Genomic DNA, 17481 nt, shown 5'->3' with positions numbered 1-17481 from the left:
CTCAAGCAGGCCCTGCTTGGTCAGCACAGAACCCCACACAGGGGCTTGCACCCCTGAACCATGAGGTCATGACCTGAACCAAAACCAAGAGTCGGATACTTAACTGACTGAGCCACCTAGGCACCCCAGCTTATGATTTATTTTTATATTTTTTAGCAAAGTATGTACAAATTCCAAATATAACTTAGAACTTTTTTCCATAGTGTTACTGACAAAATATTAATATTGAATTATATCTGATAGTTTTTAGATATTACATAAATAAACAAGGATGTAGGTAGGTTATAATTTTAAAAAGCTTTCTTCCTATAATTAATATAAGGTTTATTTTTAAATAGATACTTAAATATAAGGTCTACTTAGAGTCGCAAAAACCCTTTCATTAGTCTCGGTGTGACGATGTCATTACAATATGATTGAAATTGCTGATATATAAATGTAATTCTAGTGTCTTAACTAATTTATAATTAATATATTATAGTTCAAGTGATCATATTTGTCAGTGTAAAACATTTTTCTTCTATCTTCCTGGTCGTTTACTTCTCCAGTTGGAACTCACAGCCAATAATTAGGAAGATTTGCCTGGAGGGCTTTTCTCAGATGGGCTATTTCTGGAAAATATGAAGGCTTTTAGTAACTTTCTGTTCCATCTACACAACTTCATGGGCAATGATCTCTAATACAGCATTCCCTTTGAAGGGCAGTGATAGTCCACAATGATCATATGTAGTTAAAATATGCCTATATATAAAATCCAAATATATACATATTAAGGAAGTCACTAAAGCAGTAAAATGGAAAGGATGAAACAAAATGGATGGGCAGCGACATACCAGATGAATGCAAACAAGAAGAAAGTAGGAGTCATTACATGACAGCAAAGTTGTCCTCAGAGGGAAAGATAGTAAAGTGAGGTGAGGACTATTTAAGGTAGGAAAGGGTTCAATCCACTCCAAAGACCTGATCCGGAACAATGTCTACATACCAAATAACACAGTATTAAAATTCATAAAACAAAAGTCACAGGGAGTATAAGAATAAATAGAAACACATAAAAAACAGACTTTAATTTCCCAAACTCCAAACTCAAAATAGATCAAGTAGAACAAAAATATGTACAGATATAGAAGGTCTAAACAAGGTAAATTTAATTGAGATATACTAAACTCTATAGCTTTAAAATAAATAAAATTTTTCTGTGTTCTTTGAAAGTCATTAAAAAAAAAAACCAAACCTTTATTAGGACAAAAAGACATCTCAGTAAATTCCAAAGAGCAGAAATGGTACAAACTACATTATTGGATTATAATACAATAAAACTAAACATAAGTAAACAAATTAGTGGAAGAAATCTATCATTTGGAAATTGTAAACACTTTCTCTTACACAGCTCTTACAGTAAAGAGGAATTTGAAAGCAAAGTTAATTAAGAACATTCTGGTTATTTTTTTAATTTATTTTTCCAAATTTGCATAGTTCTAAAATTTTCTTGTTATTTTTGTGAAGGCTATATTTAATTTATTAATTACTTCAGGAAAATGTTGTATCTTTATTATATTGTATTTCTATCCAAGAAAAGCATATGTCTTTCCATCCATTTATACTTTTTTTGTCTTTTTAAAGATTTAAAAAAATTCTTACATTGTATATATGAAATACTTATTAATTGTATTTTTCCCCTTTTAAATAAACTATTTTTTAGGTTTACAGAAAAATTGAGCAAAAAGTACAAAGGTCCCACATATGCCCAGCCCTCATTTAAGCACAGTCTGTTGTCAGCATCCTACACCAGACTGGTACCTTTTGTTGTAATTGATGAACTTACATTAACACATTATTATCACCCCAAGTACACAGTTTACATTATGGCTCACTCTTGGTCTTGAACATTCTGTGTGTTTGGACAATGTATAGTGACATGCATCTATCATTATAGTATTATACAGAAAAGTTTCACTGCCCTAAAAATCCTCTGTGCTTCATTTATTCATGGTTCTTTCCTCACTAACCCCTGCCAACCACTGATCTTTGTATTGTCTCCATAATTTTGCCTTTTCCAGACTGTCATATAATTGGATTCATACATTATGTAGCTTTTTCTGATTGGCTTTTCCTCTTAGTAATATGCATTTAAGTTTCCTCCATCTCATTTTGTGGCTGGATAGCTCATTTCTTTTTAGTGCTAAATAGTATTCCATTGTCAGGACATACCACCATTTATTGATCCATTTACCTATGAAGGACATCTTGATTGCTTCCACATTTTGGCAATTTTTATTAATAAAGCTGCTATAAACATTTGCGTGGGGGGTTTTGTGTAGACATAAGATTTCAACTCATTTGGGTAAATGCCAAGGAGGGCAATTGCTAGATTACTTGCGAAGAGTAAGTTTTGTTTTGTAAGAAGTTGGCAAACCATCTTCCAAAGTGGCTATACCATTTAGCATTCCAGATGACAACGAATGAGAGTTCTATTACTCCACATTCTTGTCGGCATTTTGTGTTATCAGTATTTTAGATTTTGGCCATTCTAATAGGTGGGGGGTAGTATTTCATTGCTATTTTAATATGCATTTTCTGATGACATATGATATGGAGCATCTTTTCTTATGCTTATGTGCCATCTATATATGTTATTTGGTAAAGTGTCCATTAAGGTCTTTGATCATGTTTTAAATCATGTTGATTGTTTTCTTATTGTAGAGTTTTAAGAGTTCTTTATATATATTTTTTCCTTTGAACCAAAATGTATTGACATTATTTCTAGTGCAGTTAAATTAAAAACAGTTTCTAAACAAACCTGTGAAGGGGTTGAAGCTAGGGAAGCCATGAAATGTGTTTCTCCTTAGTTGTAGCTTGGTGGTACCAGCAGGAAGAATTTTAGACACAGGAACACAATATAACCCTTCAGTTTTGAAATGCTGCTAAGTCTACTCATGCCTCAGAAGTGATTGCCCCTGGGGGCGCCTGGGTGGCTCAGTTGGTTGAGCGTCCAACTTCAGCTCAGGTCATGTTCTCCTTGTTCATGAGTTTGGGCCCCGCATCGGGCTCTGTGGTGACAGCTCAGAGCTTGGAGCCTGTTTCAGATTTTGGCCCCTGAATCCCCTCAGCCCCTCCCCTGCTCATGCTCGCTCTCTCTGCCTCCCTGTCTCCCTCTCTCTCTCAAACATAAATAAACATCAAAAAAAAATAAAAAGTACAAAAAGAAAAAAAGAAAGAAAGAAAGAAATGATTGCCCCTGCCCTAAAAAAATTCAAATCATCTCCACCATTATATGGAGCCAGGGCCCAAATGGGAGCTTCTCTGTATATCTTGGGTAAGAGTCCTTTATCTGCTTTGTATTTTGCAAATATTTTCTCCCAGTCTGTGGCTTGTTTTTTCATTCTCCTGATATTGTCTTTAACAGAGCAGAAGTTTTTTTTTTTTTTTATTTTAATGAAATCCAGTTTATCAATTTTTTTTTTCATGGATCATGCTTGTTCATCTAAAAGTCATTGCCAAACCAAAGGTCATCTAAATTTTCTTCTATGTTCTTTTCTAGGAGTTCTATAGTTTTGCATTTCACATTTAGGTCTGTGGTCCATTTTGAGTTTATTTCTGTGAAGAGTGTAAGGTCTGTGTCTAGATTCATGTTTTTGCCATCCAGTTGTTCCAGCACCATTCATTGGAAAAAAACTATCTTTGCTCCATAATATTGCTTTTGCTCCTTTATCAAAGATCAGTTGACTCAAGTAATATGGGTTTATTCCTGAGCTTTCTGTTCTGTTCTGTTGACCTGTTGGTCAATTCTTGCACCAACACCACACTGCTTGATTACTCTAGAGTTATAGTAAGCCCTGAAGTCAGGTTCTGTCAGTCATCCAAGTTTTTTCTTCTCCTTCAATATTGTGTTGCCTTGGGGCGCCTGGGTGGCGCAGTCGGTTAAGCGTCCGACTTCAGCCAGGTCACGATCTCGCAGTCCGTGAGTTCGAGCCCCGCATCGGGCTCTGGGCTGATGGCTCAGAGCCTGGAGCCTGTTTCTGATTCTGTGTCTCCCTCTCTCTCTGCCCCTCCCCCGTTCATGCTCTGTCTCTCTCTGTCCCAAAAATAAATAAACGTTGAAAAAAAAAATTAAAAAAAAAATATTGTGTTGCCTATCCTGTCTTTTGCTTCTCCAAATAAACAAGAGTCAGTTTGTCAATATCCAAAAAAACAATTTGCTGGAATTTTTATTGAGATTGCTTTGATCAATAGATCAATAGACCAACAGAAATTAAGTTGGGAAAACTGACATTTTGATATTACTGAGTTTTCCTCTCCATGAGCAGAGAATATCTCCATTTATTTAGCTCTTTGATTGTTTTTATTAGGTTTCTAGTTTTCCTCATACAGACATTCTACTTGTTCATTGCTGGTGTATGGGAAAGCAATTTACTTTTGCATATTGCTCTTGTATCCTGCAAACTTGCTGTAATTCCCTTTAGTTTCAGGTTTTTTTTTAATTTTTTCTTTTGGGTTTTCTACATAGACAATTTGTTATCAGCAAACAAATTATTCCTTCTTAATCTGTACATCTTTTCTTGTCTTAATTGCAGTTATTAAGACTTGTGGCATAATGTTGAAAAGGAGAGTGAGAAGGGACATCCTTGTAGCACAAAAACACCACAAACTCAGAAAAATATAGTTTTTTTTTTAAAGGCCCAACATTAAATTGCTGATGTCACATCTAAAAATTTGATATAGATTAAAAAGGAAAAAAAATGATAACATGGACTGTTATGTAAATAGGAAGTCATACAAAAGAAAATAAAAAATACAGCTCTTAACCATATGAAAAAAAAAGTTCAACTGGTCTCAGAGTAAGACAAATGCAAATTAAAACTATACTGCGATCCCATTTTTGTTTCAATCAGATTGAAAATATTGAAAATAAAATAACACATTATGTGGTGAAGGTGTAGACAAATAGGCACCGCATTATATTGTCATCAGGAGAATCAATACTTCAAAGTGAGTAATTTTGCAATAACATCAAAATTAAAGATCCAGTTTTTTGCACAACCGAGTCCATTTTTTAGAAATTGATACCATAAATATGTCCACATATATGTGAAAATATGTGTATAAAATTTATTAACTGCAGCTTTATTTAGAATAGCAGAGTATTGGAAACAACCTGAATACCCATAACTGGGTGGTTCATTCAATAAATTACAGTGCATGCAAACAATGGAAAACCAGGTAGTTGATAAAGATGGTTGAATCTATGAAAATTGATAAGGAATGAACTCTAATATATATTTTTAAGTGAAAAATGGAAGATGCAAAGGAGTTGTATCCTAAGACACTATGTCTATATATTTTTAAATAGAAAATGTGGGGACACCTGGGTGGCTCAGTCAGTTAGGCATCTGACTTCAGCTCAGGTCATGATCTTGCGGTTGTGGGTTCGAGTCCTGCATTCGGCTCTGTGCTAACAGCTCAGAGCCTGGAGCCTGCTTTGGATTCTGTGTCTCCCTCTCTCTCTGCCCCTCCTCTGCTCATACCCTGTCCCTGTCCCTGTCTCTGTCTCTGTCTCTGTCTCTCTCTCTCTCTGTCTCTCAAAATAAATGTTAAAAAAAAAAGAAAATGTATGAGTACACATACACTTATGTGATTAGTGATTACCTATTACATACCTGGAAAAATATATGAAGATGATAACAGTGGTTACCTCTGGGAACAGGAATTGACTGTTGGAGAACGGGTGGAAGGGAGTTTGCATTGTATTTTCTTTTAAATGTTTTGAGTTTATATCATTACACACATTTTCTATCAGAAAACTAGTTAAAAATAAAAACCATATATACATCTATGTCATAATACTTCCCTAATGAGAAAATGCACCATACTTGTTATCCCTAAACTTTTATTTCCACGTAAATAACTACCAGTGTTTTCCTGATGCCTCATCGGAGAAGTAGAACTTTAAGGTTCGATATTCCTTTTCCATTGATTTAAATTTACTGATTTAATTTTTCTATTCTTCCAGGCCCTAAGCTAATTACAGGTAGATTGTAAGAAACTCTGAAAGTTTTATTAGCTCACTTAATACACTGAGGATACAAATTTAGACTTCAATGTCCCACTTGTTTCTGGTCATCCACTGAAAACTATTGTTATAAACCTCACAGCAGTGGGGACTTCCTTCAGTGAAATTTGAGGTCCCTCTAGGACTCCTCACCAAACAGTTATGGCTGCAATTTTATTATTGTGGTGTATATTCACCAAAGCTGCAATTAACTATATCATAGCTTGTTGACCTTAATGAGTTAACACAGTGTCCAAATAAAACTCATATGCAAGCGGTAGCTTAGGCTCTGGGAAGTTTTGGCTCAGTAATATCTGTGAAATTTGAGCTCATATTAAATATACCTTGAAACAATACATTTGGGATTTGGCTCCTGGCATCAGATCAGATCTGACTCTGCTGCATGGAGTTGAGAGTTTTGCCTCGGGTGCTCATAATATGTTTAGCTGTATAGGACTATAGAATCAGCAAGAAGAGCATTATTGCTTTAGTGAAGAAAAACACTTCCGTTTTTGTTGGCACCCTGGCTTGTTTCTGATAATTTTTTCCTGAAACAGGAGAATCCTGCTGTCTCCTATATGTATAGCTATCTTTTCCCATCTGAGGCCTAATCTAGGAATTTTTCTTCCAGCCGAGACTTTCTCTCATTCCTAGCCACATAAATGGCATTTGTCGAACACTGAACCGTCTCTGTCTATGTGTTCAAATAAGCGAGCCCTCGCATGGCTAATGTCATAAGTCAGCCACAATTCCAGCTGTCTCAATCTCAGATTAGATGAAAACTCAGGTCTGTGACTCAGTCAGCAGTGACTATTTGATTGGTTATTAAGGCTGGCTGCAGTGGGGCACCTGGTTGAGTGTCTGACTTCGGCTGAGGTCATGATCTTAAAGTTCATGAGTTCAAGCCCTGCGTCAGGCTCTGTGCTGTCAGCTCAAAGCTCGCTTTGAATCTTCTGTCCCCCTCTCTCTCTCTCTGCCCCTCCCCTACTCATGCTGTCTCAAAAATGAATAAACATTTAAAAAAAAAAAAAAAGGCTGGCTGCAGCCAACTGTTTTGACCAGCTTGGTCAGGAGCCACTTGTTAGGACTAGAGGGTTGGATGATATACCCTCTCAGAGATATCTCCCTTTCCACTTCATCCTGTTGCTAAGCTATCCATTGCCCCTGTGGGGGATATATCCTCGTCTGGGTAGCTCCCAGAGTAAATGGTCCATTAGGGACATCATGGTATTTAGCCTAATGTACTTTATTTTTTTTTTTTTTTAAATTTTTTTTTTCAACATTTATTTATTTTTGGGACAGAGAGAGACAGAGCATGAACGGGGGAGGGGCAGAGAGAGAGGGAGACACAGAATCGGAAACAGGCTCCAGGCTCTGAGCCATCAGCCCAGAGCCTGACGCGGGGCTCGAACTCACGGACCGCGAGATCGTGACCTGGCTGAAGTCGGACGCTTAACCGACTGCGCCACCCAGGCGCCCCTAGCCTAATGTACTTTAATTAAGGCTATAGTTGAATCACTTCCTTAAGTTATGGCACAATTACTGTATCGGCAAAGCACAAGAATTAATAAACTTGGGACATTTAACAAAACCTGAGCTAGAAAACACATCTGTTAAGCCAAAGCCATTGAAGCAGTAAGTAGAATGGTGGTTGCTGGAGGTGGGGGGGGGGGGGCGGGTAGAAAGTTGACATTCAATGGGTATAAAGTTTCAGTTATGCAGGATGAATAAGTCCTATATCTGCTATACAACTGTATGCCTGTAGTTAACAATTCTATCTCACACGCTTAAAAATCTGTTCAAAGGGTACATCTTGTGTTAAATGTTCTTACAACACACACAAAAAATTCTATTTAGGAATTACACTTTTTATTTTTATTTTTATTTTTTTTTTATTTTTTTTTTTTATAGTTTTTTTTTCAACGTTTTTATTTTATTTTTGGGACAGAGAGAGACAGAGCATGAACAGGCGAGGGGCAGAGAGAGAGGGAGACACAGAATCGGAAACAGGCTCCAGGCTCTGAGCCATCAGCCCAGAGCCCGACGCGGGGCTCGAACTCCCGGACCGCGAGATCGTGACCTGGCTGAAGTCGGACGCTTAACCGACTGCGCCACCCAGGCGCCCCGGAATTACACTTTTTAAAATATTTTTTAAATGTTTATCCATTTTTGAGAAAGGTAGGGACAGAGCATGAGCAGGGAGAGACAGAGAGAGGAGGAGACACAGAATCTGAAGCGGTCTTCAGGCTCTGAGTTGTCAACACAGACCTTAGGATCATGACCTGAGCTGAAATTGGACCCTTAACCTACTGAGCCACCCAGGCACCCCTAGGAATTTCATTTTAATTTAAATGGGAACAAAAATTTTAATCATCTGGTTCATATGTCATGACCAGAGTTTATAGGTACTAAAATCTTCTCTTAATCTCCTTAGAATATCTGCATCCTTTTTTTTTTTTTTTTTTTAGGACTTTCATATGCAGAGTAAATGGTAATTAAAATGTGCAGGATGACAAGATGGAGCAAACAGTGCTTGTACCACCAGGACCTGACAGCTTCAACTTCTTCACCAGAGAATCTCTTGCGGCTATTGAAAGACGCATTGCAGAAGAAAAGGCTAAGAATCCCAAACCAGACAAGAAAGATGATGATGAAAATGGCCCAAAGCCAAATAGTGACTTGGAAGCTGGAAAGAACCTTCCTTTTATTTATGGAGACATCCCTCCAGAGATGGTGTCAGAGCCGCTGGAGGACCTGGACCCGTACTATATCAATAAAAAAGTGAGTGTTTTTTATTGGGCATATTTTACTGCTAATTGCCTACTGAGTACCTTGGACTGTTATAGCACTGACACATGCCAAATTAGCAGAAAGTCTTAAGTATCCTTCTGTTTAAGAAATAAAATACATTTATGTGTGTTTTATGCATATACATCCATGAAAAACAAATTGATTATGTCATAACAGATGAAGCTGTCCCAGATGCACCACAACAAATACCTGAACATAAATGTATGTTGTAGGCAGGCAACTAATTTAACCAATTAAATCTCCCCAGAGATTGTATTCACTATGCAATTTTGTGTGTTTTCTGTACTTGAAAATCCTAAAATCATCCCAAGTTATCCCTAAACTTTTATTTAGGGACAGATAAAGACTTTTAAAATATTAGTATTAATTTCTCATAGAACAAAATTTGACGCCACAAGGTTTTCGATTTCTAAATTATGTTATATATAATAACTCCTTGCAGAAACTTTTCTCTACTTGGAAAAGAACATTCCTCTACAAACTACAGTTTTAGTAACTAATAATGTGCTTTTTCCATTTGGATCCATGTGTCTTTGGGAAGTATCATTTTTAGCAGTGACAGCCATTAAAACTCAGTATCTCAATCAAATGAATTATGTAACAACTGAATTTCTGTATCACAAAGTGTTAAATCAAGATTTAAATAATGACAGGGGCGCCTGGGTGGCGCAGTCGGTTAAGCGTCTGACTTCAGCCAGGTCACGATCTCGCGGTCTGTGAGTTCGAGCCCCGCGTCAGGCTCCGGGCTGATGGCTCAGAGTCTGGAGCCTGTTTCCGATTCTGTGTCTCCTTCTCTCTCTGCCCCTCCCCCGTTCATGCTCTGTCTCTCTCTGTCCCAAAAATAAATAAACGTTGAAAAAAAAAAATTAAAAAGAAAAAAAAAAAAAGATTTAAATAATGACAGCTATTCAACCATTTTTCTCAGTATTATTAACACATAAAATAAAATTTTGCTTACAATATTTTTATTTCAAAAAAGTATTCAATATTTTGGTGGAGGTATATTGATACTGGTAAGATTAACATAAATATTGTATTCTGAAGAACCTATAAAACAATATTTAAATGCTTGCGTTTTCTATTTATGCTTGAAATGAATACCTTGTATTAAGGACCCAATCTTTCATTATGACTATGATTACACCAAACCAAGAAGGAAAGCATAGAAAAAGATAAAATTGAAAAAGTTTATTGTATTAATTTTAGATTAAATTTATGACTAGTTAATTTGCAACATATTATTATCTTTTTCACTGGACACAATACGTTTGTGAACTCTTGGTAGAACGGTAGAGTAAAAAATTGCAATTGAGCAGGTAAAATTTTTCAGTTGGGCATAGGCCTTAAAATACCCCCAAAACTTTTAGGAACCCTTTTGGTTGCTGGCACAGCCTGTATCAAGTAGTCCTTATTAAATGTATAAGCTTAACAATTTTAATATGTGCATTTGAGACCGTTTTGCAAATCACTTCTTATTGACTGCTGCAGTTTCACAGGTAAAATTTTCACTGTGTTCAGATTTTTTTTTTAACTTTTCAGGCTATAACCAATTTCAGCGTAACTTACTTTCCCTTCTTAAAAACTGGTTTGCCCATTATACACTAAAGAAAGAGATAAAGAATCATTTCCCATAGATTTCATTATCTTTTATTCAACTTTCCTTTTTAACATACTATTGTTAAATCTTAGCAGGTAAGATTTTATCCATTTCATAACTATCATTTAAATTATAAGTTGCACTTTATCATTAAATCAGTCCTTTGGAAATTAATTTAATGTAATGTCTGCAAAAGCTAAAAGCCAAATTAATCAAATGATGAAGGGTTTATTTGTATAAGGAAGGTGACAATGCAGATAATTCAGTTAGACAAACATTTTAACATATTTAAAATTGCTTCATTATTGAAGCAGCCTGTTTAGAGGTGCTGTTATCATGGGTTACTGGGCTTCATCCTTAGCAGGGCTTTTGCTACCCCCTGACATCTATGTCCCACCTCTCTGGTAGTAATTACTATCTAAAAATTATTAAAGCTACCCAGAGTCTACCCCTTCATCAAACAGGGCTGATATCTAGCATCCCAGCTCATGTACGGTGTCCTTTCGTATAGAACAATAAACGAATGCTTTGAGAAAGGCCAAGCTAATACATGTCGACAAGGGCAGTGATTCTTTATGTGGAAACCAGATTATCCACTCAATCTGTCCTTTAAATTAAAGAGTATTCAGACCAATAAAAGTTGTTGTCTTGAGGGAGTGTCCCCAAACAGCCAACAATTGGCTTATAACAAAGAGGGCAGATGGAAAAGAAAATTATGCAGGCCCTTTCAAATAGTTAAAAGAAAGGTCTTCAAACTGAGGATTAAAGACCAACTCTGAAGACCAACTCTGAAGGAAGCCAGCCAGATTCTTGTGCTGAAGTAACCCTTATAAACTTTGTTCGGTTCACATTCCTACTTGCCTCTAACACCATCCATCCTTATCTTCAAATGCACATTGTGTGAGGAAGGAAAAACATTGTGGCATTTTGGAACAAATCACATTGTGCAAGCAGAACAACCTGATAAGAGAAATATTGTTATCAGGAAGGAGTTTTCCCCAAGGCAAGGCACATCTATTGCCTTAACACTGGGCTGACATCCAGCAAGTCTTCCAGTGTAAGCCATTCAAAGTGCAATACAAATGAAACATTCTGGAGGACTGGAATCCTTAAAAAGTAACATTGCAAGCTTAGGACACATGACTAAGCTGTGTGTTTAGGACACATGACTAAGCTATGTGTTTAAAATGTCCTTCTTTTGCATTTTCATATTTTGAGACTATGGTTGCCATTACTTGTTTTCTAGTCTTACATTTTCTTCCATAATTGGGTTATTTCAGTATCGAGGAATAGTCTTAAATTCTGAATTAGTTTGCTCTGATTAAAGTTGGAATAATTGTGAATATTTCTTTTGATGTTTGATGACTAGTTTTGTCTTATGACTTGAAAATCTGAGATCAGCAGAGTGGCCTTCATTAAAACAGTGGATCACACATACACACAATACTCCTGGCATAGATAAAGCGCTTAATGGTGGAAATGCCCCTAGAAAAAAAGCTTTTCAGGAAAAATGTCACTAGAAAAAAACTATTACTCATATTGGGGATGTGGATTTTATTCTATTCCTGAATGAGCTGGAATATGCAAATATCAGTAGGCCAGTGACTTACTTCCCTAAGGTTTAACTGAGGTACAATAAATAATGTGCCATTTATATCTATATACAAAGTCTAGTTTCTTTCTTATTAATATACAGAATAAACAAAGCAAGTCTCCTATAAAAATGGCTGCAGAACCTATTCTTTATGTTATATTTTAAAGTACAGTGGTATCCATAAAAGAAATATATGTGTAAGCCACACTAAAACCCTCTGTGGTCTTCTAAAAAGACAATGTCAGTGAGCTTATGGAAATGTCATTGCTGATGGTGTATTTTCAGATGGCATATGCCCACATATTTTTATCTTCTTTGCCCTAGTTTAAATTGTGCACATTATATAATGTTCGAAAGTTCTACTAAAATTGTTAAAGTAGTTTATTCCACGGTCAGTGATATTATAGTAATAACTAAAGAAATAGTAGCAACCATCTCATGAACATTCCTGATGTATGGAAGCATTTCCAGACCCTCTGATGTTTTACTCCTTCAGCAGTCCAAGGTAAGAACTAAAAACTAAAATAACAATGCTGTCAGAATACAGTCACAGAATTTTCCATACCATCTTAGCTCTGGTCCAGTGGTCTTCAAAACATGATTTCAGGCAGTGTTCCTTTTGTTTGTTTATTTACTTTAGCTATGTGGCAGGGCACATTTAGCTTATGAACAAATTTTTTTTTTTTTCCTTATGGTTCTTTTTTCCACAGTTTTTTATTTCATAGCTTGGGTTAATTTTGCACCATTTGGCTATACATTGAAATTCTTCACCTACTCTTTATTACAGAAAACTTCTTTCTTCTCATGTTCTTCTTAAAATTACAGATGACTCACTAGTACCATGGAAGAAAATATCCTTTGTGACAGGGTACTGGAAATAGAATGAAGTATTTTAGATCTGTGGTGAAAATGGATGTTTATTAATTATGGAATGTAGAAATGTATCCGTTTAAAAATGTATTCTTTCCTTTATTATTTTATGGGCCATTTATGAACAACTTATCCTCCCTTTTTATCAGCTCTTTTTAAAAAGATGCCTACTTCCTCTTCATTGGAGCTGCATGAAGAGTCATATATGAACTTGTGATTTCAAATAAATGCCTAGTCTGTTATTGCTGCAGGAGTTTTAAATTGTTATATTGGGTAGAGAGAGTTGTTTGCTTTGTTTTTAACTGAAATCAGGGAGTTTTCTTGTAAAAGTAATTGAATGGAAAATCAGAAAAGTAGATGGTAAGTAAAAGTTTATGATTCCATAAATCGTCCTATGGACAGCCCCCCAATTAATGTATTTTTTTTGGCACATCATTAGGTCTTTTAGAATTAGCAGTCATCCAAGGCTCTCTCTTACATCCAAGGCACTATAGTTGACTTCCAAATCTTTCTCCTCCTCATCCATTATTTCTTCCTTATGCCCTGTTCTTCTTTGTCACCTCCCCATCTCTGTCTCAGAAACAATCCCAGATGATGGTGGTAGTAAAATAATGGCTAGCATTTATTAAGTACCAGCTATATTAGTAAGAAACCCTTCAACTGAGAGTGATAAAAATCGAACAGAAACTAGTTTTTGAAAACAAAGAAGCTAACTAATTAATCAATCAATAAATGTATTTGTGGGGTAAATCTCATGTTAATATCAAAGGATCCAGCACCTGAAAGAACAATGTCAGAACTCAGTTCTTTTTTATTTTTGGCTCTACTTTTTCCTATGCTGGCTGCATTCACAGGCTGGCTCTTCCCACAAGATGGCAGAAATAGCCACCAGTGGCACCAAGCTAACAGCTTACAGCCTAATAACCCCAAGAAAAAGAGCTCACTTTTCTTCAAAAGCTCTAGCAGAAGTCCTAGAATTGGCTGTAGTTAGTTCACATGACCTCCTCTGAATCAATTCCTGTAGCCTAGGGTATGTGATGGTCTCATTGACCAGGTTAGCGCCACATGTTGACCTAAGGGGTGGTCAACATGCTAAGGGGTGGGTCAGCTCCACCCAAGCCATGTGGGCAGGCAGTGGAGAGGTGTTCTCTCAAAGGAAGAGGTGTAGACCACAGAAGAAGGCGTGCCAGGCAGGCAAAAATAATGGCTCTGTACTCTATGCACTATGTATCAGGATGTTTACAGTCCTTATTTAATCCCTATGTCCTTCCCAGATAACCCTTGTCTTTATTTTAAAATAATGAAACTGAGGTGAAGTAATTTGCCTAAGATCACAAAAGCTATTAAGTAACAGACACTAGATTTAAAACAGATCTGTCAGCTTCCGTGGCCCATTGCCATGCTGCTTCTGGTTTGTAGTCTTTGCACTGATAATACCAGTGGAAAAGAGAAGTCTGTTATGGAATACATACAAACCCATCACTGCTGTTCCTGCCCCTCTACTCATACCACTTTGCAAGCTGGACTCATCTCTTCAGTTGGCAGTATTTCCCAAACCTGACTTGTCACTTCACTGTTTCTTCTCAATCAGGGGCATCCCCTGCCTTGGTAAAAACCAAAATTTTGAGATACAGTAGGTTTGGATCAAGTTCAAAAATAATTAGACAATTATATTTCCCACCAGATAATATAGGGTGATAAATACTTTTTATTTTTTTTCCAAAGAGGACAGATTCAGGAAACTTAAATTATGTGCCTCTATAATAAGTAGGAAGAGAATAAGATGTGGTTGGGAAGGTGGGCCAGGGTTAGAAAAAAGTACTTTGTAGTGCATTTTAAAGAGTTTGAAGTTTTGTTTTTTGTTTTTGTTTTTGTTTTTGTTTTTTTTTTTTTAATTTTTTTTTCAACGTTTTTTATTTATTTTGGGGACAGAGAGAGACGGAGCATGAACGGGGGAGGGGCAGAGAGAGAGGGAGACACAGAATCGGAAACAAAAGAGTTTGAAGTTTAAGGGCAAAATTCTAAGTAGGCTTTGGGTAGAGGAGTCAGTCACATGGTCCACTTTATATTTTTAAAGATCAAGTTGGTAGTCTTTTCTAAAAAAAATTTTTTTAATGTTTACTTATTTTTGAGAGAGAGAGAGAGCACAAGCAGGGGAGGGGCAGAGAGAGAGAGGGAGGAACAGAATCCGGAGCAGACTCCAGGCTCTGAGCTGTCAGTACAGAACCCGTTGCAGGGTTCGAAGTCATGAACTGTGAGATCATGACCTGAGCTGAAGCCAGATGTTAACTGACTGAGTCACCCAGGTACCCCAATCAAGTTGGGAGTCTTGATGGAGGTTTAGTCTAGATGTTTTACAATGAAGACAGAATAATAGGTGGGAGCTGAATCTATTTTGGAGGTGCCCAAGTGTCAGACAAGAATAAGCTGATGGCATTGTTTTCTGAATATGAAATTTGGGAGGAAAGATGGAGCAACAAACTTCCAATGTAAAAATTGATCTTGCTTTCAAATGCTCAAGTGTTAGTGTATGTATGTATTTGAGAACCAGACAAACACACACTTTTAACCCTTTAATTCTTGTATTTATATGGCACTTTAGAATTGATTATGGGCACTCACATCTTCTCTATTCAGACGTAGAAATCAGCAGGGAACAGTTTGCTCATAGTTCTCACATAGCAAGTCTGCGATAAAACTGGACCTCAAATTAGTCCCCTCTAGTCAAAGAAAAATTGAGCATATAATAAGGTACCACAGCCACGGTATAGGCTAAAGATATGGACTGGGAAATATTTGACCCCCAGATTTTATTTGCGCCTGTGTTATAGTTTTTCTTCTCTGAGGCAGAAGCAGAGACAGCTGTAACCTGGCTGATAAGAGCCCAGCTGGGCATCTCCTGTAGGGTCATCTCCTGCACTGGCCCCACCCACATTATTCCATGGAGCTAAAGCCAAGGGACAAGCAATTTTACAGACTCTTTCCTGGGTACAAATTCTTCTTCTGTTTTGCATGGGCTTAAAGCAGAGATTTTTTTAAAAAAACTGACTGACTGTGAGATATTGAGCCCACAGATAGATTTTGCTAGACTCATGCAATAATGTTTATTTTGAATTAGTTTCCAAGATGTATAAACCAAGAGATTACACACACACATTCATGCATACATGCATGCATTTATAATCATGCATATTTAGGATTTCTCTTATAATATGTGGCATCACTGATTCGCACATCAAAAATTGATAGGGACCTCCCACCACCCAGCCTCAGTGGGCATTTTGGCTTGTGATCCCTGGCTTAAAGACCACATGTGTAATCAGGTGAAGGCCAGATATTGAAGGTTGGGTGGGCCACAGGCGGACACGTGCCACAGGCTATTCTTTAAGCTGATTATCCCTAGCCTAAAGGGAAAAATAGAATAAGACCAGGAGTGAAAAAAATTTCTTTTAATGTTTACCTATTTTTGAGAGAGGGAGAGACAGAGCTTGAGGGGGGAGGGGCGAAGGGAAGGGAAGACATGGAATCTGGAGCAGGATTCAGGCTCTGATCTGTCAGCACAGAGTCCGACTGGGGCTTGCACTCACGAACTGTGAGATCATGACCTGAGCCAAAGTTGGGCCCTTAACTTACTGAGCCACCCAGGCACCCCGAGAAAATAATTTTTAAATATTACATGCTCCCTTCAGTCAGGTGGTAAACCTGTATGAAAACTTCCCCTTCCCCAGTGAGCCAGAAAAGGAGGGAAATCTTGGCCTGAATCTAGAGGTTATCACAAAATAGACAGAGAAGTAAGTAAGATCGTTTAGAACACCCACAAGAGAAAAAGAACAATTAGATGTCATGGCATTGATCCAGATGAGAAATGTTTCCAGAGCTGCACACTAATAGAAATCTCTTGACTTTCTATGAAGTTCTTTATACCCCAAACTTCTGAAACGTATCTCCTCTGCCACATAGTTCTCTTTCTAGAACCCATTCTCAAATCAGCAGCTTAGAACTATAAGAAGGTTGATTCCACTTCTGGTGGAAGACAGAGCCAAGGGGTGATGGCTAGTTGCAGCCCAACTTGGAATTCTTTCGCCATTTGCAGAGTCACATTTTCTTATACACAGTGATAAAGTTTCACAGTACCATTAATACAGAATTCCATTTCATTAAGAGTTACATCGGCTTTTGAGTGTATGTAAATATACATGTATATGTGTCTATGTATGTATATGTATATATTCTTCTGTGGGAAAATATATTCAAAGTTTCAAATAATTGTTTTCCAAATATATTTTTGGAGCACAGTATATATACAAGTTGAAATTGCTTGTTTTAAATTTTGAAGCTAACGCATAAATTCAATCAACCAATAGTGTTTTCTACATTTTCTCTTGTTCATGATCATTGCTAACCTTCCTCTGTTACTTTTGCCACTGTGTTTATTTTAAGGGCAGGCAAATGCTGTATATTTAGAGGCAGTCCTGTTATTTGGTAATTTTTTGATAATGTTTAGATAAATATGAAATTGGACCTTAAATTTGAACTATTTATTTTAAGTAACATGGCCCC

At 36.9% G+C, this 17481-nt stretch overlaps 1 protein-coding gene across 1 annotated transcript in view; it reads left to right on the top strand.

The window, feature by feature from the left end:
* Positions 1–17481, top strand: part of LOC115521495 (sodium channel protein type 1 subunit alpha) — a 149168-nt gene that overhangs the window by 57392 nt on the left and 74295 nt on the right. The window contains exon 2 of the mRNA XM_030326768.1: positions 8518–8830. Coding sequence (XP_030182628.1) covers positions 8567–8830 — 264 coding nt within the window. The 5' untranslated portion in view covers positions 8518–8566. The remainder of the gene's footprint in view (positions 1–8517; positions 8831–17481) is intronic.

Source organism: Lynx canadensis, chromosome C1 (assembly GCF_007474595.2).
Source record: "Lynx canadensis isolate LIC74 chromosome C1, mLynCan4.pri.v2, whole genome shotgun sequence".
Classification (NCBI taxonomy): Eukaryota; Metazoa; Chordata; class Mammalia; order Carnivora; family Felidae; genus Lynx; species Lynx canadensis.
Note: the sequence above shows the minus strand (reverse complement) of the source record. Positions and strands in the feature narration are given on the sequence as shown.